Genomic DNA, 27757 nt, shown 5'->3' with positions numbered 1-27757 from the left:
TTTCAGAAGTATATTGTTCTGTTGTGATTCTGTTCCATTATTTTGACTTTCTTTTTAAAGGACTCGAATTATATTGTACATATGCTTTCTGAATTGAGCTTATATGTTTTATGTAATAAAGTCTACCCATCCAAAATAAAACTTTTTTTTAAAAAAATGGGTATTCTCCCACTATCCATAAATGCATAGATTGGGAGGCAGCCAAGATGGCAGAATAGGAGGGCCCTGAGCTCACCTACTCCAACAGGTACACCAAAATTACAAATATTTACAGAGCAACTATTGATGAGAAGGACCAGAAAACTAGCAGAAAAAATCTACAACTAAAGCTGTAAAGAAGGAAGCACAATGAGATGAGTAGGAAGGGCAGAGACACTGTATAGTCAATATCCACACCCCCAAGGAGGCGACCCACAAACAGGAGGATAATCACAATTTTAGAGGTTCTGCCCAAGGAGCGAGGGGTCTAAACCCCACATTGGGCTACCCAGCCTGGGGGTCCTGAACCAGAAAGATAAGCCCCCAGAACATCTGGCTTTGAAGGCCTGTGGGGCTTGCTTTCAGGAGAGCCAGAAGGCTGTAAGAAACAAAGAGTTCGCTCTTAAAGGGGACATAGTAAACCTCACATGCTCCACAAGACCCAGGGCAGAAGCAGTAATTTGAAAGGAGCCTGGGTCAGACCCACTTACTAGTCTTGGAAAGCCTCCTAGAGAGGCAGGAGGCAACTTGGACTCACCTGGAGACATAGACTCTGGTGAGTAATGGGGATGAAATGTACAGTGTGGGAAACATATATAATCAAGAATAATATAATATCTTTGCACAGTGACAGATGGTAACTACACTTATCGTGGTGAACATTTTGTAACGTATAGAAATACAGAATCACTATGTCGTGCACCAGGAATTAACATAGTGTTACAGGTTAATTATACTTCAAAAATAAATAAACAAACTCATCGAAAAGGAGATCAGATTTGTGGTTACCAGAGGCTGGTGGGAGGGGTAATTTCCAGTTAGAAGATAAATAAATACTAGGGATATAATGTACAGCATGATAAATGTAATTAACACTGCTTTATGTTATATATGAAAGTTACTGAAAGAGTAAATCCTAAGAGTTCTCTTCATAAGGAAATATTTTCTCTTTTTCTTTTATTTTGTATCTATATGAGGTGATAGATGTTCACTAAACTTATTGTGGTAATAATTTCACAATGTATGTAAGTCAAATCGTTATGCTATACACTTTAAACTTATACAGTGCTTTATGACAATTATATCTCAATAAAATCGGAAGAAAAAAATAAATGCATATGTTTATTTCTCATCCAAATAAACATTTTCATTGTGTAGTAATGCACATAAATATGCTTTCCTCTAGTGCTTATTTGTGTGTTAATTGCTGCCTTGGTCATTCTGAGAAGGACTGAATTCTTTTGTCTAAGAAACGCCTCGGTTAGAGGTGGCTGTGCAACGAGAGACTCTTGTTGACCTGTGAAATTGCTTTTCCAGGTGTCTAAAATTGTGGATGTTATTTATAAGCAATTGTGCGGAAATTCTTCTCCCATTTTGAAGCAAGCTATGTTGCGGGTCATTACCTTGTTGACACGTACTTCACCAAAGAAGGTCATCTTTCAACTTATGGACTACCCAGTCCCAGCAGACAAGTAAGCCCCCTCTCACCCCTTCCACAGGGTTTGTTCAGTCTCCAGAGTCAGAGAGACCTGAACAAGTCAGATCTGGTTGCTTCTTTTCTTAAAGAGAATATCTATTTTTGTACCACATAGGATGATTGTAAGGCTTAAATAAGATCATCTATAGTATTCATATCTTCATAAAATATGTGGCACACAGTAGACCATCAAGAAATGATAATTGTTGCTATTATTTATCTGAGGATTTAAATTGTGTTCTGCTTCATGTCCCACATTGAAAAACCTCTTCTCAAAGTGATAATGGTTTTGTCCCCACATGTGATAAAATTCATAGTGTTTTTTTCTCATTTATGAAGGACAGACATAAGATATTTCCAACCACCAATAAAATAATAAAACATTTAAAATTCCCAGGTATAATTGGGAATTTTACCTGTCTCTGTCCCTTAACTGTTTATCGGAAATTCATGATCCAGGGTCATGAGAAATATTTAAGAAGAAAGTATGCTAAGGTGAGCCTACGTGACACTATGAATCTAACAGCCACGTTAGAGGAGCTTATTAAATCACATCACTCCATTTCTATAGTTTGTACATTGGAAGGGAAGGTATTACTTCTCTACTATTAACAGTATAAAAGGCAGTAAATTACATTATGGAAAGGATTCAGGCTTTGGAAACAAATGAAGATGAATTGCATCCCAGCCTTGACCCTTATATCCTGTGTGACATCATGTAAGTTTCATATAAACTCCTTGATCCTCAATTTCCTCATCTGTGAAATGAGGAAAGTTCTTTTCATCTATAAAGCTGTTATATGGATTAAATTAGTTAATGTCTGTAAGAGGGCAATGAAATCAACAAAATGCTAAACCAATTATATGATGGACTTTCTATTTCCAAATTAAAGATTGTATTTTTTAGGAAGCTTAAACTCACAAAGTATTTTACTATTTAGAAAATTCCTGGAAACTAAAAATATTCATAAGACTCAGTGTTTTCTCATTCAGGAACTAAGTACCCACTGTGTGTAAAGTGTTACCAGCCTTCAGGCATTTTGTTGAGGAGAGTGAATATACCCACATGGATATAAGATAAAAGCTGCCAATGAATCCATTACAAACAGTGTGTACTGAGGAGGTACAGAAAGCAAACATAATTAGAATTAGGTGAACTTAATTAAAATAGTCACTAGCAGGTCTTGTGCAATAGTAGGTGAGGATTGAGGTAGAAAAACTGGGATTTGTAGGTAAGCTTAAACAGAGAAACAGAAAGAAGGTGTGATCAAGAGGTAAGAGAATGAGACAGGGCTTGAGAGATTTGATGTCCATGTGGTTCTAAGCATGGTACTATGAATAAGCCCTGCAGATAAAAGCAATTGAGTACTGGGGTTCTAGAGAGATAGGTGTGTCCATGTTCTGAGGGACCAGGCCCCCATATTAGGAACCTAAATGCAAAGAGAAAGAATGACAGAGTTCAGAACCCAGCATGGCTTGACATATAGCAGTTTTTAAGATGAGCAACAGTAAGAATAATCTTGAAGTATGACAGGTATGTAGGGAAAGGAGCTCGGGAATTGGAGATTGAGAAGCCAGGGTTCTAGCTACATCTGTGTCACTGACTATATGTGTGACATTTGGGAAAATGGCTTAGTTTTTAAAATTTAATTTTCTAATTTTTAAGTTATGTAGTTTTTTAAAAATTTAGTTAGCTTTTTAACCTAGTTTTTTAAATTGATGTATTTATTTATATATTAATTTGTATTTCCATACCAGTTTTTAAATACTCTATTATCCCTAGACAAACAAGGTCACAAGGTGGGAGGGAAGAGTATGGAGTACAGAAAGCTGATCAGTTCCTGACATTGAGCTGGACAGATATTTAAATAGCAGTAGGAAATGAACTTGCAGACTTAACAGTCTGTATTTTCCACAAGACCATATTGAAATTCTTCCTCTGTCTTCAAGGACAAGAAACTTAATGGGATCATTTGGAAATGGGAATATCAGTTAGTTTTGGACTTGTCTGCAGTTTCTTTGCACTATAAAGATGTAAAACCAAGACTCTTTTCCTGATTTGTGTCACAGTGTTGAGTAGGAAATGAAAAATGTATGATTTTCATTATCGGGGATGGGGGTTGTGTTTGCAGCACTTTGATGCTGATGTGGCAGGCGGCTGGTTCTGAGTCAAGTGTGGCTCCACACGTGCTGAAGACAATCTTGTTGATACTGAAAGGAAAGCCTGGGGCAAAGGAAGAAAGAATAACGGAAAGAAGACATTTCTCTCTTGACACTACTAATATGATGCCCGTGGCGGTAAATAATACAAAGCGTGTTTCTTTTTCCTGGTGTTGTTTTCTTAGTTGTGAAAATCCCTATCCGCTCACAGTCTCAGTCATACTTCCTTGACACAATCCGGCTCTCATTCATTCATTCACTCAACACATATTTATTGAGTGCCTACTACCTGCCACACCTCAATCATGAAGCTTACATTCTTGTAAGAGACCCAGACAATGAACCAAAAAAATGTGTTATGTGTCAGATGATATAAAGCTTAGAAGAGGTATAAAGTGGGGTGGGGAAAAGAAAGTGGCAGGGAAGGTTTAGGTAAATTGGTCAGGGCAGGTCTCTCTGCTGTAGTGACATCGAATCAGAGACCTGAATGAGATGAGGGAGTGACCCTTGCAGATATCTGGGCATGAGAGTTTTAGACAGAGAGAAGGGCAAAAGCCATGTGGTGACGGGAGCTTACCTGGTATATCAGTGAAGCAAGGAGGCCAAAACATCTGGGAGTACTGAGCAAGGGTGAAAGTGTAGGAGATGGTATCAGAGAGGTAGCCACCCACCAGATCACACAGACTCTTGATAGGCATGTGAAGGCCTAATCTCATTTGTGTCCATCATTATATATCTCCCAAGCACCCAAATCGCCACTCCTGGGAGTAAATTCAAGTCTTACAGAGATATAATAGGAGAAAAAATGGATAATGTTGCACAAATGTGAGGTGGTGAGATGTGTTTCTCTGATATAGTGGGTATTGTAGTGGTCAGTAGACCAAACAATTTGTTAGTGACCTGGCATGCCCCTCCTTAAATATTTCACTGCCCTGGATTGTTGAAGCACGGGGAGGACCTGGGTTATTGGTAAGACTATTCTTCATGACCACATAGGCATGGAGCCTTGGGAGGTATGCCTTCCTTTGGAATCAGCTTGTTTCCTGCTGGTTTGGCAACCAGGCACTGTTGATAGTGATTTGGGAGCCCATGGCCAGAGAATGCTTGGCACAGTTCCTGCTTCAAAATGGACTGAGTAACTGTTATTGAATGAATGAACACACATGCATGCTTCAGGCTTCCTTCAAGGAATTTGGGGGAGGAGTTGCAGAGTCCCTGCCTTTCCACCCACCTCACCACTGCTGACTGGGTTTAAAGGGAGATGGTTACATTCTTGACTCCTTTTCCTTCCCTTATAGGCATCCCAGGCCCTGTGCACATTGCTGCCTATTGGTTCTTACAAGAAAGCGGTGGCCCAGTTTTTCCCCCAGCTCTTGATGGCCCTCATGCTTCAACTCTTTTACACCAGCAACCTGAGACTGATGACAGAGGGCAGGCCTTTGTGAGATACTAGTGGTATAAGAAATGAGCTTCCAGCTGTCAAATATTTCTACTCCCTTGGGTTCATGTGGAACTACATAATCCCTTGTGCAGTATATTCATTTATTACAGTTTTCTCTCCTCTGCAGGGTAGGATGCCTTTGGAAAAGTAACTATCCTAAGTACCTAGATGTAAGCTGGGACCTTCCCTGAATGTGTATGCAGTGTATAAAAAAACACTCCCACAGAGTGTTTATTCCTGCCACAAAGGGAAGCCACCACGCAGAGAGAGAGTAGGGAGGAGCAACAGGTCCAAAACCGGACATGTACTAGCTCTGCCGTTTACTCTGATAGTGATCTCTCAGGGTAAATTACGTGTAAGGCAAAAATAATGTGCACAAATGTGCTTTGTGAACTGTAAAGTTATTTTGTGGTTGTTGATGTTATGTGTGGGCTTATGATAGCATGCAGTCATTCTGTCCACATAAGGTAAGGTTCGGCTCTTCTCTTTTGCCCAAGAGATTACAGTAAGCTCTCCTGCTCTCCAGGGAAGTCAGGACCCAACTTTCTGCTATTTGCCCTCATCTGGTGTGGACTTCTAAGCCAGACAGGACTCTAACACACAATCAGTCCCATTAAGATATTTAATCCACTCTCTGTCTTTCAAGCAGACATACACCAAATCATCCCAAGTAGATAAGAATGTATTCTATTTATTTAAAGCATCCAAAGAAGACAATCAACAGGCAGTTTTAGCACGTCTTCACATCACTTAACATCTTTTGTAATAAGCTTTTAATAAACTAATAAACTAATAAGCTGCTCTATGATTAATCCTAGATTTTACATGCTACAATTTCAGTTTAACCCCACATCCCATGTCCTGTTAATCAGGGGAGATGATGAGCATTTAATGGTCTTTTCCTTTGAAACATCCCCCTTTCCCAAAACTGGCATCCTGCCCAACATAGAATGAAAAGGCAAATAGTCACTTGTATCTAGTTATGTGAAGGCCACTTGCAGGTGATGACTCTCCTCTCTTTGGGACCTTAGCTATGCTCGAGATGCACTGAGAGTTCTACTGAATTGTTCTGGACTGCAACAAGTGGATATTGCTCTAAAGAGAAAGAATTGCTGGAACCAGTTTTCCCAAGCACTGTTTCACCATCATGGAGTCTACCTTGTTGCCAAGTAAGAACAGGGGCATTGAGGAGTGTTCTCCGTCTCTTTCCCACCTGTTTCATCTTTCTTCAACTAAGCCACTGTGGGAACACAGTAAATATCCACTCCAACTTCCAAATCTCTCCTAATGATCTGCCTTGCCATTTGACGTCTACTTTTTCACTTATTTTGGGGGGTTTTACTTTTCCTTGCCTTGCTCTCTTACCTAATGATATAGATACCAAATTATCCTCCCTCCACAGAACAGGTTTCTCTCTCAGATGTGGAGAACTAGAGGTGAATCTGCTTCTTCCTTCCCGTTGTTAACTGATTCCTCCTCTGCAGGCATCAGACATGTTCTCCCACTTTAAAGAGGTCTGATAAAAACCTGCACCCAATGAGACAAATTTGGGAAAGTATAATAGAAGAGGACATTTATTTTCCTTGTACCACAAAGTTGCTGTTGTTGTTGTTGTTTTCTAGTTAGCCCATTAGTGAATAGCAAGGTTCTGATTATAGGAATCAGATTTTCTGATCAAGAATCACAATACATGGCCTTGACAACATAATAGACCATTTGAAGTTGTGACTGACTCAGAAAGTACAGTCTATATGGTTTCTGGGCTTTTGGTGTTTTTAAACCAACATTTTATTTGCACGTAGATTTCAAGAACACATCTTATTTTATAAAAGTGTAGTACGTCTCCACTGTGCAGACGGAGTCATTCTATCCTTAGTACCTTAGTACATTTGAATCTTCTTACTCAAAGTGTAGTCCACACACCAGCAGCAATAGCATCACCTGGGAGTGAAACATGCAGAGTCTCAAGGCCCACTCCAAACCCACTGAATCAGAATCTACATTTTAGCAAGATCCCTAGTTGATTTGTATGCACATTCAAATTTAAGAAGCACTAGTTTAGTGCTTCATTGCCTGGAGTCTTCAAATGGAATCTCTGTTACATCACCCTTCCCAGTCCTGCCAATCTGGTCTAGGCCAGCATGTCAGGACAGCTGTGAGCCTGGTCACTGCCCAAGTGTGTTATAGGGAATGGCTCAGTGAATCAGGCCTCACCACCTCGTCTCTTTAATAATCCAGGATAGCCCCATATTCTCTTCTTCATTATATCATTCAAAGGAAGGACTTGGTCTAAAATCATGAAGGTGACCTGTGTGGCCATCTTGGATTGCCAAGATATTTATTTTGCACTATTTATGTTTTCTCCGTTTGGTCAGGCATGGATGGGAACTTGCGGTAATATAGGGCAGTCTGTACTGTGGCACAGGATAGGAGAGATAAGAAAGAGGAGTGACGTTAAGGAAAGAGATGTTATCAGTGATCCTGGCATATATAATTCTGCAGAGTCTGTGTAGAATTCATAATGAGCCCGCGGTTTACCTTGGATTAAGGAATATTCAAGATATCTTTCTTTTTATCTGGTGATACAAAATATGAGGATAATGTTTCCCTCTTTTCTACCATTAGCATTTGCTGATGCAGAAAGTGTTTTCATCTTCTTTGCTAATTCAGTGTTTTATTCTTCTTTACAGAACTCTCAGCGACTATAACTTTCCACAGTTTCCAGACACCTTGCATTATCTCTACAAGCTCTCAGTGGAAGGTCCTAGAAGGTCAGAAGACAACGTCATCACAATAATATTCCTCACTGAAGTGAGTTTTATTACGAGACTGTGAACAATCAAGTTCTCATTCCCTTTCCTTATCCAAACTTAAATCAACTCTCTAACGTTTTGTCTCCCTCTCCGAATATTGATTCTTACTAAAAGTTAAGACAATAACAGATATCTGAAGCTGAGGGGCGTAAGGCGAAGATAGATTTGAGTTATGAGAGGGTTGTCCCTTTAGACTGTTTCAGGAGTTGGCCTTTGTAGTTTCCTAGGGGGTGTGGATTTGCACAGACTAATTATTTTTGTAGTCCTAGTTCATATTTCTCTACAAGCTTCTTAAAGTGTATAGGGATAATTAAGTTTACTAAAGGTGGTAGGTAACATCTAGTGTCTAAACGATACTTCAGACTGTCTAGGGGAAAAAAGGAATGGGCTAAATAACTGGGTAACATGAAGATATAGAACTATATTACTTTGTATATGAATATTACATCAAATATTGGAATGCCATACTAGAGTCAAGCACAAGTACTTTTGCTTACAAAAGGCATGTAAAAAGTTCTGTAAATTGAAATTATCTTAGTCAAATCTAATTGTCCATAAAAGTAATATATAATAAGGAAGTATTGATCTAAGGTACGATGCCAAATATTTTCAAAAGTTTGACATGATTTCAAACTTCATGTCAAAATAGTTAATAAACTATAAAAGGCATACCCATACACTATACTATATATTCCCAAAGCTTTCACAAGGATACATGGATTAGTTTAACTTAACATTGCAGTAGCAAATCACCAGTATTTTTCAAACTTGCTTAATCCATTTGAACCTCTCATTATTTTATTATGTGACTCATTACTTTTATTGTACTACCCTTTAAGTATGTACAAACACCAAATATGTCTAAACATGAGATACAAAATCCCTCTCATAAAATGCTACATTTAAAAGAAATTTACAAACTACATAAGATTTATGTAAGCATCATTAATATACCTGATGGAAACCTAGTTGCCTCTCTCATCATGAATGTAATGCTTCCTGCTACTGGAGATTGGCATGCCTGTCCTTCCAGGAACTCAGCAATGACCACACTCTCCCACCACTTTCTCTGTTTAGAATTTCTGGGCAATCGTCAACTTTCCAGTTCAACTGTGAGGTCCCTTGGCCTTTTGTTGTTCTGAACACACAATCTATGTATTTTACCTTATTTTGGTCTTAGCAGCCAGTGATACCTAAGATAGTATTACCAATGCCTATGCCATTTATTTATATATATTTGTTATTTCTAGTTTTCTACTGACATAAATAGCAATCAAGTTCTACTGATATAAATAGCAATCAAGTTTACATCTTTGTGCCTAAATCTTCTTTCTTTTGGTATTTTAGATTATGTTCTTATAATAGATTCCAAGAATATGAAATAATATCCAAAGGGTATAAACATTCTCAAGGCTAAGGATTTTTAATGCCAAACTGCTATCTGGAAAGCAGTGCCAATCAGAGCTCCCCACACAGCTCATGGGTATGCTTACCCCGCGGCACTCTCGCCACCATAAACAAGCTTTCCAATGTGAGAGGCAGACGTGATGTCCTGTGGGGTGATTTGATTTGTACTTATTGTTTAAAATTTTAGAGAGTTTGAACATTTTAAAAATATTGTTATTTATAAATTAAAGTTCCATATTATGAACAACCTGAGCTTTCCTTTACCTATTTAACTCTTATGATCTTAGAGTCTTTCTCAATGAATTGTATGCTTCTCTCTCTCTCTCTCTCTCTCTCTTTCTCTCTCTCTCTCACACACACATACAGACACATATACACACCCCACAGATTTGTGAAAGATCAAGTAACATATGAACACTGTGCTTTGTACATCCTTAGTGAGATAAATTGCAAGGACAAAAAAAATCTGTAAAGAAATATTTATTTTTCCTCAGGATGTTTATTGATGTTATATGTGTTGATACCATAATTTTAAGACTATTGTATGCATTATATGGTAGAAAATGAATAAGTAAACATATTAATGCTATTAGGCACCAAGGTTTTCCAGGTAAGAGAAAGATGAGGCAACATAAAAGTATAAAAAGTTAACATAAACTCTGTTATTCCACATGTGAAAATTTCTTTCATCATATATACAAAACAAAGCATGTATTTCCTATTCCATTTGCTACTTCTCCTTCCCTCTATGGGTACAGAAATATATGTAAAAATATGTGTAAGTATTTAGAGTTTAGTGTGATTTGTGTTTGTTTTACTGAAAATGTCTTGATTTTTATGACTGAAGCAAAAACAATGCCTGGCCATTACTCTGCCTATGAACTTAATTGTTTTCTTTTAGCTTCTCAATAATTTCTTCAAGGACCCATTCCCAGAAGAATTTTTGGTTCTCTTCAGAAACTGGGTCAATGACTCTGATCCTGCAGTTAGCAAACTGAGCCTTCAGAAAATTGCCAGCATGGCACCAGTTATCAATGAGGTATGTGTGTGTGTGATTTGTGTCTGCCAGCACCATCGAAGCCATAATCTGAGATTTGGTATAACTCAGTATCCTTACTGACAAAACATTGATTATTTTTTAGTTTATACATCACTAACACAATATCAAAGCTGAGTGTTTTATCAATAAGGAAACTGGGTTGAATGGAAAGGATGTGTTAAGTCAATTTATTGGCTTTATCACCTTATTTATATTTTTCCTAGAAAATCACTCATTACACTCAGAATTTATCATCATTGCCCTACATGAACACTCTTGTTACACTCTAAACTACACATACGTTATTTTCCACTCCAACATACACACATGCATACACATTAATTCTTTTCTCAGAGCACTCGCTCAAGCTTTTTCTTCCTTTATACCACTTTCCTCCTTCACCCATTCACATTTTTCTTATTTTCCAATGATCAGCTCAAGTCAAATTTCACTGGATATTCTGGTCTCTAGCAGCCTCATCCCTTTCAGGGCCACACCAACTATAAGCACTTGCTTATATAATATTTTATATTTATGGCTCTCTACCTATGACTCTTGAACCAACAGCATCAGAGTCTCTTGGAAATTTGTTAAAAATGCACACTGTCAGGCCCTATCACAGGCCTATGGAATCAGAAATCCTGGGGGTTGTGCCCACCAATCTATGTTTTCAAAAGTCCTCCAGGTAATTCTAATGCAGGTTAAACTTGAGAACTACTGTCCTATATCATTTCCCACTAAGTCATGTGAATACTTCTTGCCTTCCAGGAAGAGTGTGTCAACGCATACGCCTATGTGTTGTAATTCTTTTGTAAATTTCAAAGTAGCTTGCACAGTGCTGAGACTGTAGATATTCCATAAATTATTACTGATTTAATAATAAATTTAATAATAAATCCTAGTATATCCATTAAGCATAGTCCCTGAAAGCTTAAAGCCTGTCAGTGGGCACTCATTTTGCATTTAGAATGAAATGAGCCATAGTTTATTTGCTTTAGATAAATCATACAAGTCAATAGTATGTATTGCAAACAGAAAGTTATTTATTGCCTTGTCTAGTCCTCTTACCAATGCGATTAACAATGTGACAAAGTTGTCTAGGAAAGTGGGAGAGAAACAGTGGAGAGGGATCTGGATTGAGGTTTCACGTACTATCTATTGGTAAAGACTCCAGCCAGACACAAGTGTCCTCTGGCTGTTATTTTGGCAAATAGTATTTATTTCTTTTACTTCCTTTCTTTCCAGCCTGTCTTTTACTCGTTTGGTGTCTCCTTTTCATGTTTTAATTGCCTGATATTCTGCTTGTCTCTGATCTGCAATTGATGCCCATGACCTAGCTCAGCAGCTCAGTGGCTCTCATGTCCAAACAGGTCATTGTCACCTAGTTTAGAGGTTATACTGCCAATGGTGTGTTGGTAAATGTTTAAACAAGCAGCTCTGTGAAAATAAGACCAATTTCTCTGTTGTAAATACTCCCACTATGGATGATTTCAATCTATCAAAGGGACATCTGTAGACATGGATTTGGGAGGAGATGCACAGTAGCTCATCATTATTTAATATCCCCACCATACAGATACAATACATGTAAATAACCTCAAAGGCATAAAAGAGCAAAATGTAGCAAAAGAACAGGAAGTGATGAGTCTTGAGTATTTATTACCATTGTTTTTATTTATTTCTAAATTTATAAAATTTAATTTTTAATAGTGACTTGTTTTAATGATCAGCTTGCAAAATTTTTGACAATTTGGCAATTGACTCTCATAAGCTAGCTCCAGCACATCACTGCATGCTGCCCAAACTCAGAGGTGTGCGTGCCAAATGCTACCTCAAGTCTCCGTCTAGTTCTTAAATCCCACCATTTTCTTCCTTTTATATGTAGATAGAAAATGTCTGCAGCTTATTAATATCAATCTTGGATGCCTTCCTTTCCCAAGACAAGACTGTTGTAATTCGGGCCTTGATTACCCTTCGAAGACTTTTAGACAAACTGGACAAGGTGACCTACTCCTCCCTGTGTACCAGAATTGCTTGCAGCTACTGTCCTCTGATGGATCATGTGAGTTACACAGTTAGATATGTGAGATCATTAGGTTTTATCATTAAGCTGAAGCCCCAGGTAAGGCAATGCTATTACATCCCAGAATAAGTCAACAAAAGGCAGTCATTTTGTGCAGAGCTACCTTTTTTTTTCCAGAGTTAATAATATTAATCAAGTAAGCTCTATGTTTGTTTGTTTGTTTTTAAACTACACTATGAGAACCTGGAAAAGTCTGCCCATAGGAAAAGAGAATCAAAATGTAGCCTCTGTTCTTAGATGAAAGAGGAATTATAGTTTAGTGGCTGTGTTTGTTAACCCTGAATCTGGACTTCCTAGGTTCAAATCCCCGTGCTGCCACTGACTCGCTGTGAAATCTTGAGCAGGTGGTTCAGTCTCTTAGTGCATCATCTGTAAAATAGAGTGAATAGCAGGCATATTATGGGTATTAGAGTTGACATGTGTAATGCCCCAAATGAATATGATATTTTCATAGAAAACTTTAATTAGAAAGTATTTCATCAGAAAGTTGTGCATTTTGAAAATTCTCATTTTTGGATGAGAATGAGTTGGATGACAATAATATAGTATTTTAATAAACAAGAACGTTTTGGTATGCTATGGGAAATCTATTTGTTTTTAAAGATTCCTTTGATGAGTGTTTGTGAACCAGAGAATTATTTCATAGTAAATTATCTTGCCAAAATTTGTAACTTCTTAGTTCTGCAGATTTCATTGAAGAAAGGCCCAATATTATTAAATTATAGAAAGAGGAAACAGTGTCAGAAAAGATTTTCATAAGGACATAATGATAATAATAGTAATAATAATAGTGGCTAAAATGTATTGAGTATTTACTATGTACCAGGCAATATTTTAAGGGATTTACATGGGCAATTTCATATAATCCTCTAACAAACTCTATTGCTATTATCCAGTTTACGTATAAGGAAACTGAGGAAAACTGAAATGAATATTTGGCCAAGTTCACACGGCTAATAAGTAGTTGGCATATCCATGTAAAGAATTATTTTCAAAATGGAATCATAAACTTTTTTTAAAAACTGAAGGTGATATTATATTTTAAAAAATTAACCTCTTCCTCTGACTTGCAATTTTTCTCTTCTAGAATCTTTATAATCCAATCACCTTCCTATTTGGCATAAGTAAGCCCTTGGAAACCTAGTACTATGACATTATGCAAAGAACTTGCATTGGTATTCACTGGCAATTCTGCAAAGGCCTCCAGCATTTGAAGACATCATGGTCACATTACCCTAAGTATTATTATAGAAATCATCTCCAAGTTATACAGATTTTTACATGTTATATTTTTAGGATGTTTTTAAATACTATCTTCCTAAATTTAAGAAACTCACTTTTCACAGGGGATTTTCTTTAATGTAATCTGAATTTTGGTAAGCAAGTCTTATTTTAAAATCAAAAGGCAAGCTGACTTCTTAGACCCAAAGTGAATCTTTTCTAAAAATAAATGATAATAATTATATATACACATATATACACACATCATATATAGTATATATACATATAAATATATATATACTAAATAGTGTATATATGTATACATAGTATATATAGTATATAGTGTGTGTGTATATATATAAATATCCTCAAATGAGGTCTTTTCTGTGTGCATATTTCAGATTAATGGAGGCATTCGGAGTATGGCCATTCGACACTTTGGTGAGTTACTCAGGGACATGAGTCAGTACACATGGATGCTGAATGATGCGGTTTTCGGAGGCTTGGTACCTCTGATTCTGTTTCTGGAAGATACAGAGGCAAGAGTAGTTAAAGTAAGTCCTGTGATTTTGTTTTTCTTAGTTTTGCTGAGAATCGCAGTGCTTTATGTAACATCAGATGAATAGATTTTTACTGACCTTTTTCTACTTCACAGGCATGTAAACATACATTAGAAATCTGTGCCTCAGAATTAAAATGGTCAACATCATATTTGCTCAAGGATGAACATTACAGTTTTGAGCTGGTAGTGCTCAACATCTGTAACAATCTTGTAAGTGACCCCTCAGGGTTTACTACCACAAGAGTTATAGAAGGAACTTTAAAGGATATCCAAAGTGATGAAAAGCATGATGAGCAAGGAATATAAAGAAAAGATAAATGAACAATTATAGCTAGAACTTGAGACAAAAGAAAATTAAAATTTTCCACTCTCTTTTCCTCAACATTTTTCATCTATCATTTCTTCCTCCAACCTACATACTTTGAGCAGTGTAAAGGTAGGAACAACATTTCAGATCACCAAAAGAAAAGCTGGAATTTCTTTTCCATGGCCGAATGAGCTGGTTCTCTGAAAACCAGCATAAACTGCAACAATAGACAAATGGGGATGGAAGGATGTTAAGCAAAAGTTGGAAACCCAAAGTTTGGATATCATGTAATAAGCTGAATAATACCTGCAAGCAAAAGAATAACGTTCATACACAGAAACCCCCAAGTTTTAAACTGACCCTGATTTGGTATAAGCAACCAAGTTCTTTTCCCTGAAAGCCTCTCTGGAGAGAGCAAATGTGCTTTTTCAAGAAGTGAGAGAATGTTTTTTTTTCCTTTTTTATTCTCAGCTTATTTCTCATCAGAAATATATTACAGATTTGATATCTGATACCTTAGGATTCCTGAGGAGTTCCAGAACATATCTGAGAAGAGGATCAGTTATTTTAATAGGTAAGTAAAATTCAATTCTAATTTCCTAATTTGTCTTAAAAGGTAAAGAATGGGGTAAGCAGCTAGAAATTTTCCTTAAAAAAATTATAAATTTTCTTTCTTTATGATGGACAGTACCTTTCATGGTGATATCTATGATGAACAGAAGTTAAAATATATGATGAGTGTACAGTTCTACTTTATAATACACAGTGGGTATAGCTGTGTGATTAAATTATACAAAGTACATTCAACAGGATGAATTTCAAAATTTAAGATGGTGGCAAACCACTACAGTTTTCCTTCACTGTTTAAAAATCACCCCCCAAAGAATAAGAATAATGTATTTTTTAAATGCCATCTTCAACAAAACATGAACATCTATAACCACAGACTACAACAGATGAGGAAGAACTACCAAATCCAATAAAGTTTGAAGAAGAAAATGTAAAGTTGTGGGAGTGCAGAAAGATTCTAAAAGAAGACAACTAAAATTTTTGACCTTGGACAAACCTGACCAATCAGGTTTTTTCCCCTAGATTCTCGCCATGAAGATCAAAACTAATAATCCTTTATTTGGAATGATAGGAAGTGAATTCCCAACTTGGTAGTGGGATCTTCCCTTGACCCCATTTGGCATCCTCGAGTAGCTGGGGCCCCAAGGAATGAGGAAATACTTAGTCACATTATACTTGTACAGAAAAGTCTGTCATTAGTCAGGGTAGAAGACAAATTGTATTATGATCAGCACTACAGTTCATGATCTGTGTTGATCAGAGTGGAGTAGAGGAACACACACACACACACACACACACACACACACAGAGAACCCTATATTATAAGAACTTTATTTCAAACCATAAAGAATTCATGCTACTCTGAATTCTACACTGGAACTTTCCACAAACACTCCTCTGTATATAATATTGCAAGATGCAAAAGTAAGTAATTAAAAAAGGAAAAAGGCATTATCTTTCTGAAGAGGTATTTCCAAGAGGACAAGAGAGGAAAGAAAGAAGAAAATCAAATTTTAGAAAATGTTTCTACAGAGTAGTTGAAAATCATGGTAAATATATTCATGAATCCAAAACTTTTTAAAGTAAAGATCTAAAGATATAAGCACACAGGGAACATATAATGGGATAATGGGAGCACATGAAGAGTAAGCTTTGCATTTCTCTAATAATTAGTGATGTTGAGCATCTTTTCATGTGTTTTGTGCTTTTTGGCCATCTGTATGTCTTCTTTGGTGAAATGTCTATTTAGATCTTCTGCCCATTTTTTGATTGGGTTGTTTGTTTTTTTTGATATTGAGCTTCATGAGCTGTTTGTATATTTTGGAGATTAATCCCTTGTTGGTTGTTTCCTTTGCAAATATTTTCTCGCATTCTGAGGGTTGTCTTTTTGTTTTGTTTATGGTTTCCTTTGCTCTGCAAAAGCTTTTAAGTTTAATTAGACCCCATTTGCTTATTTTTGTTTTATTTTCATTACTCTAGGAGGAGATTTGCTGTATACCTGAAACTAACACAACATTGTAAATCAACTATACTCCAATAAAATTTTTTTATAAAAATAGACAATGGAAAGAGAACATCAGGAGATCCAGATACTAAAGTTATCTGACATAGATGTGAGATATATGTTTTAAAAACTGATGAATATGTTCAAGAAAATAAATGGCAAAATAGAGAATTTCAAAAAGAAAAAAAAGAAAAAGAAGCTTTCAAAGCATGATGGAAAGTGTAAGAAAAAATATATAACCATTGCAAAAAACTACATTGCAGCCAATGGAAGAGCAAATATATATTATTGATAATCCAGTAAGGAACAAGGAGTAAAGAGTTAAGAAATGTTAGCAAAATAAAATATAAACCAACAAGAAACAGTTTGAAAAATTAGGGAGCAATGATAGATATAGAAGATATAGATGAAAGAAATGTAAATATGCATAGATAATATCCCTGAAGAAAAATGAACAATTAGACAGAAAAAAAAGCATTCAAAGATAGAATTTAAGAACTAAACAAAATTTGATTAAATATACTGATGGTAAAAATTTTTCAAGAAATATTTTATACAGAATGAAACATTATGACATTTCAATTCTCTGAGCAGTTAAGCAAAAAAAAGTCACCTATACGTTACAAAATAAATAAATCTGGCATTAGATTTCTTCACTTCAGTATTCAACTCTAAAATATAGTAGAATAGAGCCTACAAATCCTAAGTTGAAAAAAATTATGACTGAAGAATTTTATACTCATCAAAATTATATCCAACTATAAAAATAATAAGAAAACATTTCTAAAACACAAAAACTCAGCATAATTTCATTACCATGAATCCTTCTTGAAGAAATCATTGATGGATGGAATTCAGCCAACTAAAGAAGGAATGGATAAACTATCACATAAGGACATACAGTATCTACTTAACTGTAGGACTTCCAGCTCCCAATCCATTCTTCACTATGTTTTACATTTCTCTATGCCTCAAAAACTGACCTCTAGGGCTTCCCTGGTGGCGCAATAGTTAAGAATCTGCCTGTCAACGAAGGGAACACGGGTTCGAGCCCTGGTCTGGGAAGATCCCACATGCCACGGAGCAACTGGGCCCGTGAGCCACAACTACTGAGCTTGCGCATCTGGAGCCTGTGCTCTGCAACAAGAGAGGCCGCAATAGTGAGAGGCCTGTGCACCGCGATGAAGAGTGGCCCCCACTTGCCACAACTAGAGAAAGCCCTCGCACAGAAACAAAGACCCAACACAGCCATAAATAAATAAATTAAAAAAAAAAAAAAGACTTACTGCCTGTTTAAAAACAAAACAAAACAAAAAAAAAACAACTGACCTTTATGGTCTACATCTCCCAAGCTCCCTTGCCAGCTTGCTTCCAGGTTGGTATAGCATTTAATGTCCATTAATGCATTTAATGTTACAGGAGTATCTTAATATTCAGTAATAATTATAACAGTGTTAGTCACAAATTATCCCATCTAGAATCCCCAGAGCCCCTACTGAGAAATACTGATCAATAAGTTCAATGCAGTTCTAATAAAAAATACCAACAGATAATTTCATAGATTTTGAAAAGTTGATTCTAAGTGTATGTGGAAGAGCAAAAGGCCAACATAAGAAGATATAACTAACAAATTTTAGACAATCCGTTACTCATTCAAGGAAAGACAAGACCTGTGAAACTGTAATAGAAAGTCTAGAAACAGATCCACACATATACAAACACCTAATATAAAGATCGGAACTGGCAGTATATATCAGATCAGAAATGATGGGCTGTCTAATAAAAGGTGCTAGGACAATGGGAATACACACACACACACACACACACACACACACACACATTCCTACCTGACACCCTACATAAAAATCAATTCTAGGTGTATGAAGTCACGTATTGAATAGATGGAAGGAAGGAAGGAAGACCTAAAAAGAAACTTTAAAATGTATGCGATGAGATATCATCTCACACTGGTTAGAATGGCCATCATCAAAAAATCTAGAAACAATAAATGCTGGAGAGGGTGTGGAGAAAAGGGAACACTCTTGCACTGTTGGTGGGAATGTAAATTGATACAGCCACTATGGAGAACAGTATGGAGGTTCCTTAAAAAACTAAAAATAGAACTACCATACGACCCAGCAATCCCACTACTGGGCATATACCCTGAGAAAACCACAATTCAAAAAGAGTCATGTACCAAAATGTTCATTGCAGCTCTATTTACAATAGCCAGGACATGGAAGCAACCTAAGTGTCCATCATTGGATGAATGGATAAAGAAGATGTGGCACATATATACAATGGAATATTACTCAGCCATAAAAAGAAACAAAATTGAGTTATTTGTAGTGAGGTGGATGGACCTAGAGTCTGTCATACAGAGTGAAGTAAGTCAGAAAGAGAAAAATAAATACAGTATGCTAACACATATATATGGAATCTAAGGGAAAAAAAAAAAAAGGTCATGAAGAACCTAGTGGCAAGACGGGACTAAAGACACAGACCTACTAGAGAATGGACTTGAGGATACGGGGAGGGGGAAGGGTAAGATGTGACAAAGTGAGAGAGTGGCATGGACATATATACACTACCAAACGTAAAATAGATAGCTAGTGGGAAGCAACCGCATAGCACAGGGAGATCAGCTCTGTGCTTTGTGACCACCTAGAGGGGTGGGATAGGGAGGGTGGGAGGGAGGGAGATGCAAGAGGGAAGAGATATGGGAACATATGTATATGTATAACTGATTCACTTTGTTATAAAGCAGAAACTAACACACCGTTGTAAAGCAATTATACTCCAATAAAGATGTTAAAAAAAAGTATGCAATATTTCTATGAAGAAAACTTGCAAACATTACTGAAAGACACAAAAAAAATTTAAATAAATTGAAAGGTATAAACCATATTTTAGGAAAGAATCAAAATTGTAAATGTGCCATTTCTTTCCTAAATTAATCTATACATGGAATAAGATGCCCATTAAAATATCAATAGGGTTTTTTTTTCAAAATTGACATCCTAATTTTAAAATTAATATAGAAAAGTTACCATGCAAGAATATCCAGGAAGTTCTAACCAAAAAAGAATGAGAGAGGACTAGCCTTATCAGATATTAATATAGCTACAGTAATTAAAATCACATGGAATGAATAGATAGACAAATGGAACAAAATACCATCTAGAAATAACTGCCAAAACATGCAATATTTTACAGTGAATCACTGGCTTTAGCTAATAGTGATGAAAATATGGACTATTCCTTAAATGGTTTGGGGACACATGGTGAGCCATCTGGAATTTTTTAAATTATTTTATTCCTATCCCACTCTTTACACTAAATAAATTCCAGATGGTCAAAGGCTCAAATGCTAAAAATAAAACCATAATAATAAGATTAGATAAAATAGTGTAGAAGAATTTGCTTTATAATCATGGGGTAGGTAAGATCATTCTAAGTAAAAGTAAAAATCATAAAAGATTGACAAACTATGTAAAAATAAATATTTCTGCAAGGCAAAACCACCATAAACAAAGTCAAAAGCCAAATTGTAATAAAATATTTATGGCACTTATCACATATAAAGGGTGCCTGAGTTCTTACTGTCTAAAGAATCCTTACAAATCTGTAAGAAAAGCCAAACAACCCACTAGGAAAATGGACAAAGTACATGAAGAAAATTATTTGGCTCATATACATAAAATTTTCACAGCCTCATCCAAAAAGTGATGCAAATTGAATTGATAAAGTGCTTCCATCCATCAAACTGACACAGAACAAAAATGATTATACTACATAGTTTTGTCCAGGTTGCAGGAAGTAGGCAATCACTTACATTACTGGTCAGAGTGTAAATTACTACAATCTCAGAACAGTTTGGTAATTTCCATCCAAATGTGAAATGCATATTCTTTTGACTTAATAATCTCTTCTCAAGAGAATTTATCCTCTGATATAGTCACATATGAGAAGTGATGTGTGCATGTAGATATTCATTGCATCATTGGCTTTATAATACCATCATCCTTAGCATGTGGCTTGTATCCTTATTTGTGTTTTCTGATTACCTTCAGCATTTTCGCAGTGTTATCCCAAGGAGAAAAAAAACATAAAGGGCAAAAAGTGTCGCTGGGTCAACCTAATTTTACAAAGCTTTCTTCAAAATCCCAACCGGTGATTCATCTTACACCTCCCAATGACCAGAACTGTCACAATGCCACCATCATTTGCAAGAGATGCTTGGCACTTTTTTTATTGGGCAAGAAGGGGACAATGATATTAGATTGACAGCTAGCAGTGTGTCGCAATTGCCAAATTTAAAATTTAAGAGTTTTCGCATAAGTATCTGTACTTCCAATTATTTGATAGGGGGAGGAGATAAGGCTACACTGAACCTGCGTTTCTGCCTGGTAGCAACTGAGCAGAACTGACTGCTTGTGGATGGAGCTTGTAGTTCCTGTTCCCACGCTCCCCACCACTACTAACTGCATTCTTCCATTTAGCTAAAATCACACCCACGTGCACCTTGTTGGCATTGTGGTTAGTCTGCCGTGTTTCAAAACTTTCAAAACATCCAATTCTATTTGAAATTTCATTTGTAACTTTCAAAAACACCATTTCAGTAGAGTCATTTAATTTTCAGTTGTTTTTGCCTAATTTTGCCACCTATTTTGCTCCTTTGGTGGTAATGTTGTATTTCTGAAGTTCCTACAGTATGAGAAAGACCCAAATATAATTGCGGCTTAAACAAAATAGTAGCTTATTTCTCTCTCATTTAACAATCCAAGTATACATAGACTAGTGTCAGCTCTTTTGTTGCTCTAGTATTCTCATCACACAGTTTCCTACATCAGGTCCAAGATGTTTCCTCCATCGCCTGCAACCACTTCTACATACCAGTCAATTGGAAAGGTGAAAATATCAAGAGGTCACAGGCATCTCTTTAAAGAGCAACTGTAACTTCTGCTAAATGATCCTTAGCTCAGAACATAGATGTTGCCATACCTAGCTGCAAAGAAGTCTTAAAAGTCTAGTCATCTGCTGGACAGCCATGTGTCCAGCTAAAAATTGGTAGTTTTAGTAAGAGAACTAAAGATAAAGAAGTAATATGACAATAGGGGAAATTAGTACTCTCTAGCATAAGAAATTTTCATTCATTATTTGTACCCACCATCTAATTCGGAAAGGAATTGCATTGATTTACAAACTTAAGCAAAAGTATGCCAATTAAGGATACCTCTACAACACAGGGCTTTGTTTTTAAACATTATTCTTAAATTTTTAAGCCCATGTTCCACCTGTCAATAAGAATATCTTGAGCTTTATTATCTGTAAATTGTATTATGAAAATAATGTATTATTGTGATTTCTATGGTCACTATTTTGACTGAAGCAGAGGCAGTGTGAAATATTGGTGAGAGTAGATACATTTCCATTGAAATCTCAGAATGAACACCCACTAGCCGTGTGACCTTCACCAAGTTACTTAATCTCTATGAACTTTTATTTTATCACATGGAAAATGAGGATAATAAGAACAGCAATAAAAATATTTCTTAAATCTATCTGAAAACATGTAAGAGCTTTTATAAAGGCAGTGAAGAGAAAGTAGAAAAACCAAAAGAAGTAGGCCTGATATTTGGGGATTATTTTCCTTTATAGATTTTCTTTTATAAATTTATAGATCAATTCTAAATGTAAAAAGTGTATTTGGGAGGCTGATAAACTGTGCAGAAATTTTAGCTGTCTCACTGAGCTGGAGGAATAAAACTTGGAGTGGACTGACAATGAGGAAGAACCCTGGTAAATACTCCTAAGTTTTCAGCTGGGATCCCTGATGTCTCTACCCTAAGAGTAAGAGTAAACTAAAAATAGGCCAGCCTTTAAAATTACTGAACCTTTGAATATCTAACTCGCTGGTTGGATTAAGGGGATATATCTCTAGCCTAACTGCCTGCCAAAAAAGCAAAAATAAATCCTCTCTGGGAGAAGATAAATTGCCCAGAGCCTAAAAGTATCTACACAAAATTGTATACACAATAGCTGAGATTTAATCAAAAATAACCAGACGTTTAGATTTTTTTAATTACAAGGAAAAAAAAATAGAAACAGAATCTAGTATATGCAATTATTGAAATTTATCAGATAGGAACTTTAAAATAAATATGATTAGTACGTTCAAAAGATTAAATAATGAGACGGAATGCAGAACTCAATGGGTAAAATTAGCAGCAGACTAGAAAGAACTGAAAAGAGATAAAGAGAATTAGAAATGTCAGAATAAAATATTCAGCATCAAGATCAAAACTCAAAGAGTTAAAAATGGAAAATATGAAAAGAGCATAATAATATGAGATATGGTTAAAAGGTCTAACATACACGTTCCATAAGGATAGTGGAGAAAGAATGAGACAAAATAAATATTTGAAGAGATAATGACCAAAAATTTTCCAAAACTAAAATAAGGTAATAACAAGAAATAAAATGTATAAGTCTGGAAAAAAGAAAATAGAACTTCCAAAATTTGCAGATAAATAATTGAGTATTTAGAACACTGGAAAGAATTCAGAAAAACTATTGGAATCAAATAAATTTAGCAAGTTTTCTATATACAATATCAATATACAAAGATCAATTGGGTTTCTACACACTATCAATAAACAACTAGAAAATTAATTTTTTGATGCCTAATGCCTTGTACCAAAATTCATCAAATACCTCAAAATAAAACTAAGGAAAGATGTACAAGACTGATACACAAAAAAACTAGAAAATGTTGAAAAGTTTTTAAGAAGACTTAAATAGAGTGATATATCATGTTTATGGATTAAAGAATTAAGTATTGTAACAATGTCAACTCTCCCCAGACTGTTCAGTATATTCAATACAACCCCAAACAAAATTTCACCAGAGGTTTTGGGTGTGTGTGTGTGTGTGTGTGTGTGTGTGTGTGTGTGTGTGTGAAATTTGAGAAGTTGATTCTAATTTTTACATGAAAATTTAAAGATTTGAGAATAGCCAAGATAATCTGAAGAAGAATCTCAAAGTTGAAGAACTTATACTACTGGATATCTAAGACCCATTTTACATTAAGGTATTATGGAAGTGGCACAATGATAGAATGGAGTCAAGACACTGACCCCTGCACAATTTACGATTTAAATGACCCTGCAAAGCATTAGGGAAAGGACTTTTTTTTTTATCTTAATGGTGCTCGATTAATTTCATAGGCAAGTAATCTCAACCCCTATTTTATGCCATATAATTCCAGTTGGGCTTGCAATCCAAACATGTGAAAAGGTAAAACAACAAAGTTTCCAGAAGTAAATATGGGAGAATATCTTTATGACCTTCAGACAGCAAAGATTCTCTATCAGGACTCCAAAATTCACTAACCATAAATTGGACTACATTAAAATTAGGGACTTCTGTTCATCACAAAAAACAAAAACAAAAACAATACAAATGGAAAAGTTTAGCCCTGGGGTAGGAGAAGATATTTGTAATGGGTGTAATATTCTAAGAGATTAGTATCCAGAATTTAAAATGCCTAAGAATAAATAATTAAAAAAACACCTCAATATAAAAACAAGTGACTTACTTGAACAGACATTTCACTAAAGAAATATCCAAGTGGCCAATAAATATACAAAACTAATACCACCAAACCCATGAGACTGACTGAAAGGTAAAAGACTAACAATTTCAAGTGTTAGAGAGGATGTACAGCAATAGAAATGTAAGAATGAAAATTGGTACAACCACCTTGGAAACTGTTCTGCAGTAATGATTAAAGGTGAACATAAGCATATCCATTAGCCAGTAAGTCCACTCCTAGCTATATACCAAACAGCAATGCACACAAATCTACGCAAAAATTCATGTACAAGAATGCCCACAATAACATCATTATTCATAATAGCCCAAAATTGGAAACAACACATTGTCCATCATAAGCAGGATGGCTTAAAAGTGCTGCATTAATAAGATGGAATATCATATAAAAGCATTCTGCAAACTCTTTCTGTAAAGAACCAGATAGTAAATATTTCAGGCTTTGAGTACCATATGGTCTCTGTCGCAACTATGCAACCCTGCTGTTGGAGGGTGAAAGCAGCCGTAGATAATGCGTAAGCAAATGAGCCAATAAGCATGGCTGTGTTTCAAGAGAACTTTGCCAACCTTTGTCATGTAGCAATGGAAATGAATGAACTATTGCTATGTTTAAAAACATGGATGAATCACACAATATAATGTTGAGCAAAAGATTGTATTCTGAAAGGTGAAGGAGGAGGCTGCGAAGGGCATGAGGGAGAATAGTAATATTCTATTTAATGACCTAGGTGGTAGCGAGATGTATTCACTCTGTGGTCATTTATTGAGCTGTACAATTATGATTTCTGCACATTTATATACACACGTATATCTCAATAAAGAATTTTATTAATAATTATTTGAAAGCACTAAAAGATGATTCAAGGATAATCTAGAGATGCTTTGCTTTGAAGAAAGCAATGAAGGTAGCCAGATAATATCAGATAATGTATTTTCATAACGTATTTTGGGGTAACTTTAATTTTACTTTGTGCATAGGGTACTTGGCAAAATTGGGTGGCCATTTACTGCTCAGAGATGAAATTGAAGTCATGCTTGAGGGTAAGTGTTGAAGTTATAATGAAATCTTTATGTATAGGCCTAAATAACTTCACTATTTGTGATTCAATTTATATCTGAGCTCTATAGTGATGCAAGGGATGGGAAGAGGGTGGTAGAGGTAGCTAGGCGGTTAAGGGGAAATCAGTGGAAGGACTGGGTTAAGGGACATCTTCTTTATTTTTTATTCTTTCTCTCTCTGTTTCAATCTCTCCATCTGTCCCTCTCATTATTTGAGACCTAACTATTATCCTAGAGTCCTTAGGAACTACAGAGTGTTAAGAATTCATTCACTCATTAATCCATTTAACAAACATTTTTCCAGCATCTACTATGTGACAGCACTATTCTATCTGCAGGGTATACAGCAGCAGACAAAGCAAAGTCCCTTCCCTCAGAGGATTTACATTTTAGTGGAGAGCAAAGCACACTTGCACCAGAAGAAATTAAAGAAGGGTAATGTTTATTCTTTCAAAATGTTTGGATCTTCAGCATCTCTCTCTTAGCCTCTGCCTATTTCCCCTTCAGGATCAGAATTACAAACAGGGGAGGCAGAAAATAAGGTGGCTGCCTTCCTTCCTTTTTTTGGTAATAGACTTTATATTTTAGAGCAATTTTAGATTAATAGAAATATTGAGTGGAAGATACAGAGGTTTCCTGTATACCTCCTGACCCCACACATGCAGAGCCTCCCCCAATTACCAACATCCCCCAGCAGAGTGGTACCTTTGTCACAGTTGATGAATCTACATTGACACATCATTACCTTCCTTCCTTTTTTATTCATTCATATTTATTGACTGCCGGCTAAATACTAAGCCCTCCCTCCATGTCACTCAGAATATTTTTCTTCTTTCGCTCTTCCTCCTCCTTCTGTTCCTTCTCCTTTTTCTCTCTTTTCTAAATCTGTCCTTTTTTCCTTCTCTATTTCTTTTTATTAAGAAAGAAAATAATAACTTCCCACAAGCTCAACATATGAATATAATGATATTAGCATTTTGGTATATATCTTATTGCAGATATTTTTAAAGAATATAAACTATTACATATTTATTTTTAAAACTATCATAACTGTTTTATAACTTTTTCACTTACTCATGTGTCAGAAACATCTTTTCATGCCAAGAAATATGGGTCTACATCATCATGTTAATATGTATGTGCTATTTCACTTTATGATATCTCTAATTTTTAAGCACTTTCATATTGATGAACATTTAGACTGATTCCACTTTTTTCATTATTATGAGCAATATTGAACCTCTTCATGAATATATGTTTATGCTGTCTACCAGAATGCTCAGCACATAATAGGCACTCAGTAAACACTTAGTGAATATTTCCTTTTTTCTTTTAATGAGGTCTGGTGAGGATAGAGGATAAAAAACTTCCTGGATGCTATTTGTCAAAGTAACAAAAATTGGGGGAGGGGGGCTTTTGTGAAAGGTGGTGAGGCTATTTAGGGTTAGAGCTTCTCAGACTATGAGAGTGATGCCTTGAATTAATGGCCTTTCTGCTGTTACAGCTATTGACCGAGTGCTTCGGGATGAAGATCCTGTGATCAGGGCGTTTGCAGAAATAACAAACAAAATTTTTATGGAAATAGCTCATAGATTGACCTCCTCAAATATTAAACAAAGCTTCCGAAGACTGTTTAACTTAATCTACATCAAAAAATTGAAGCCTCTTTATAATTATAACCTTCCCAAGGACCTGACAGGCAGTCCTACGGGGATTAAAGAAACCAAGAATGATAAGGAAGCCATTACAGACAAATTATGAAGACGTATTGGTAAAGAATGAAGATGTATCGGTAAAGAATGCGAGGTTCACGAGTGCCTTGGAGCACACCTCAGAAGAGGAATGATTTTCCTTTCCCTCTTGATAACTTGAGTCCGTTTGTAGATACTTTTCAGAAGGACACTAGAAGCCTTTACTGTCTCTTCTTGATTCTCTACTCAAATATAGAAATGTGATGCCTCTCTCTGTCTGACAGTGATTAGAAGACTTACTTCATCAAAGCAACTAACAAAATTGAAAAAACATATAAGCAAAGTGTTTGATGAGAAGCTCTTGGAGCTTGATGTAATCAATACATACCTGCTGAACATCTTCTAAGTGCCAGACACTATGCTAGATAGTGAGGATATTTGGGTGATGTAAACAAGGTTCCCATCCTCAGGAAGGCCACAGTCTAGTGACACACAGTGTGGTTATTTACACCCTGCTCTGATGAATGTTGCCTAGGGCAGTATTTACAAAGGAAGAAATGGAGCTTGCAGGGGAAGAGGATTTAGAGCAGGCAAACTATTCCAGGTAGAGA

At 36.0% G+C, this 27757-nt stretch overlaps 1 protein-coding gene across 1 annotated transcript in view; it reads left to right on the top strand.

Annotated features, from left to right (window-relative positions):
• Positions 1-27216, top strand: part of MROH9 (maestro heat like repeat family member 9) — a 136894-nt gene extending 109678 nt beyond the window's left edge. Inside the window, exons 10-21 of the mRNA XM_061183788.1 lie at positions 1516-1670; positions 3808-3973; positions 5134-5276; positions 6308-6445; positions 7967-8087; positions 10398-10535; positions 12421-12597; positions 14241-14393; positions 14495-14611; positions 15180-15282; positions 25375-25437; positions 26960-27216. Coding sequence (XP_061039771.1) covers positions 1516-1670; positions 3808-3973; positions 5134-5276; positions 6308-6445; positions 7967-8087; positions 10398-10535; positions 12421-12597; positions 14241-14393; positions 14495-14611; positions 15180-15282; positions 25375-25437; positions 26960-27216 — 1731 coding nt within the window. The remainder of the gene's footprint in view (positions 1-1515; positions 1671-3807; positions 3974-5133; positions 5277-6307; positions 6446-7966; positions 8088-10397; positions 10536-12420; positions 12598-14240; positions 14394-14494; positions 14612-15179; positions 15283-25374; positions 25438-26959) is intronic.
• The last annotated feature ends 541 nt before the right edge of the window (positions 27217-27757 follow it).

This window comes from Eubalaena glacialis, chromosome 3 (assembly GCF_028564815.1).
Source record: "Eubalaena glacialis isolate mEubGla1 chromosome 3, mEubGla1.1.hap2.+ XY, whole genome shotgun sequence".
Lineage (NCBI taxonomy): Eukaryota > Metazoa > Chordata > Mammalia > Artiodactyla > Balaenidae > Eubalaena > Eubalaena glacialis.
Note: the sequence above shows the minus strand (reverse complement) of the source record. Positions and strands in the feature narration are given on the sequence as shown.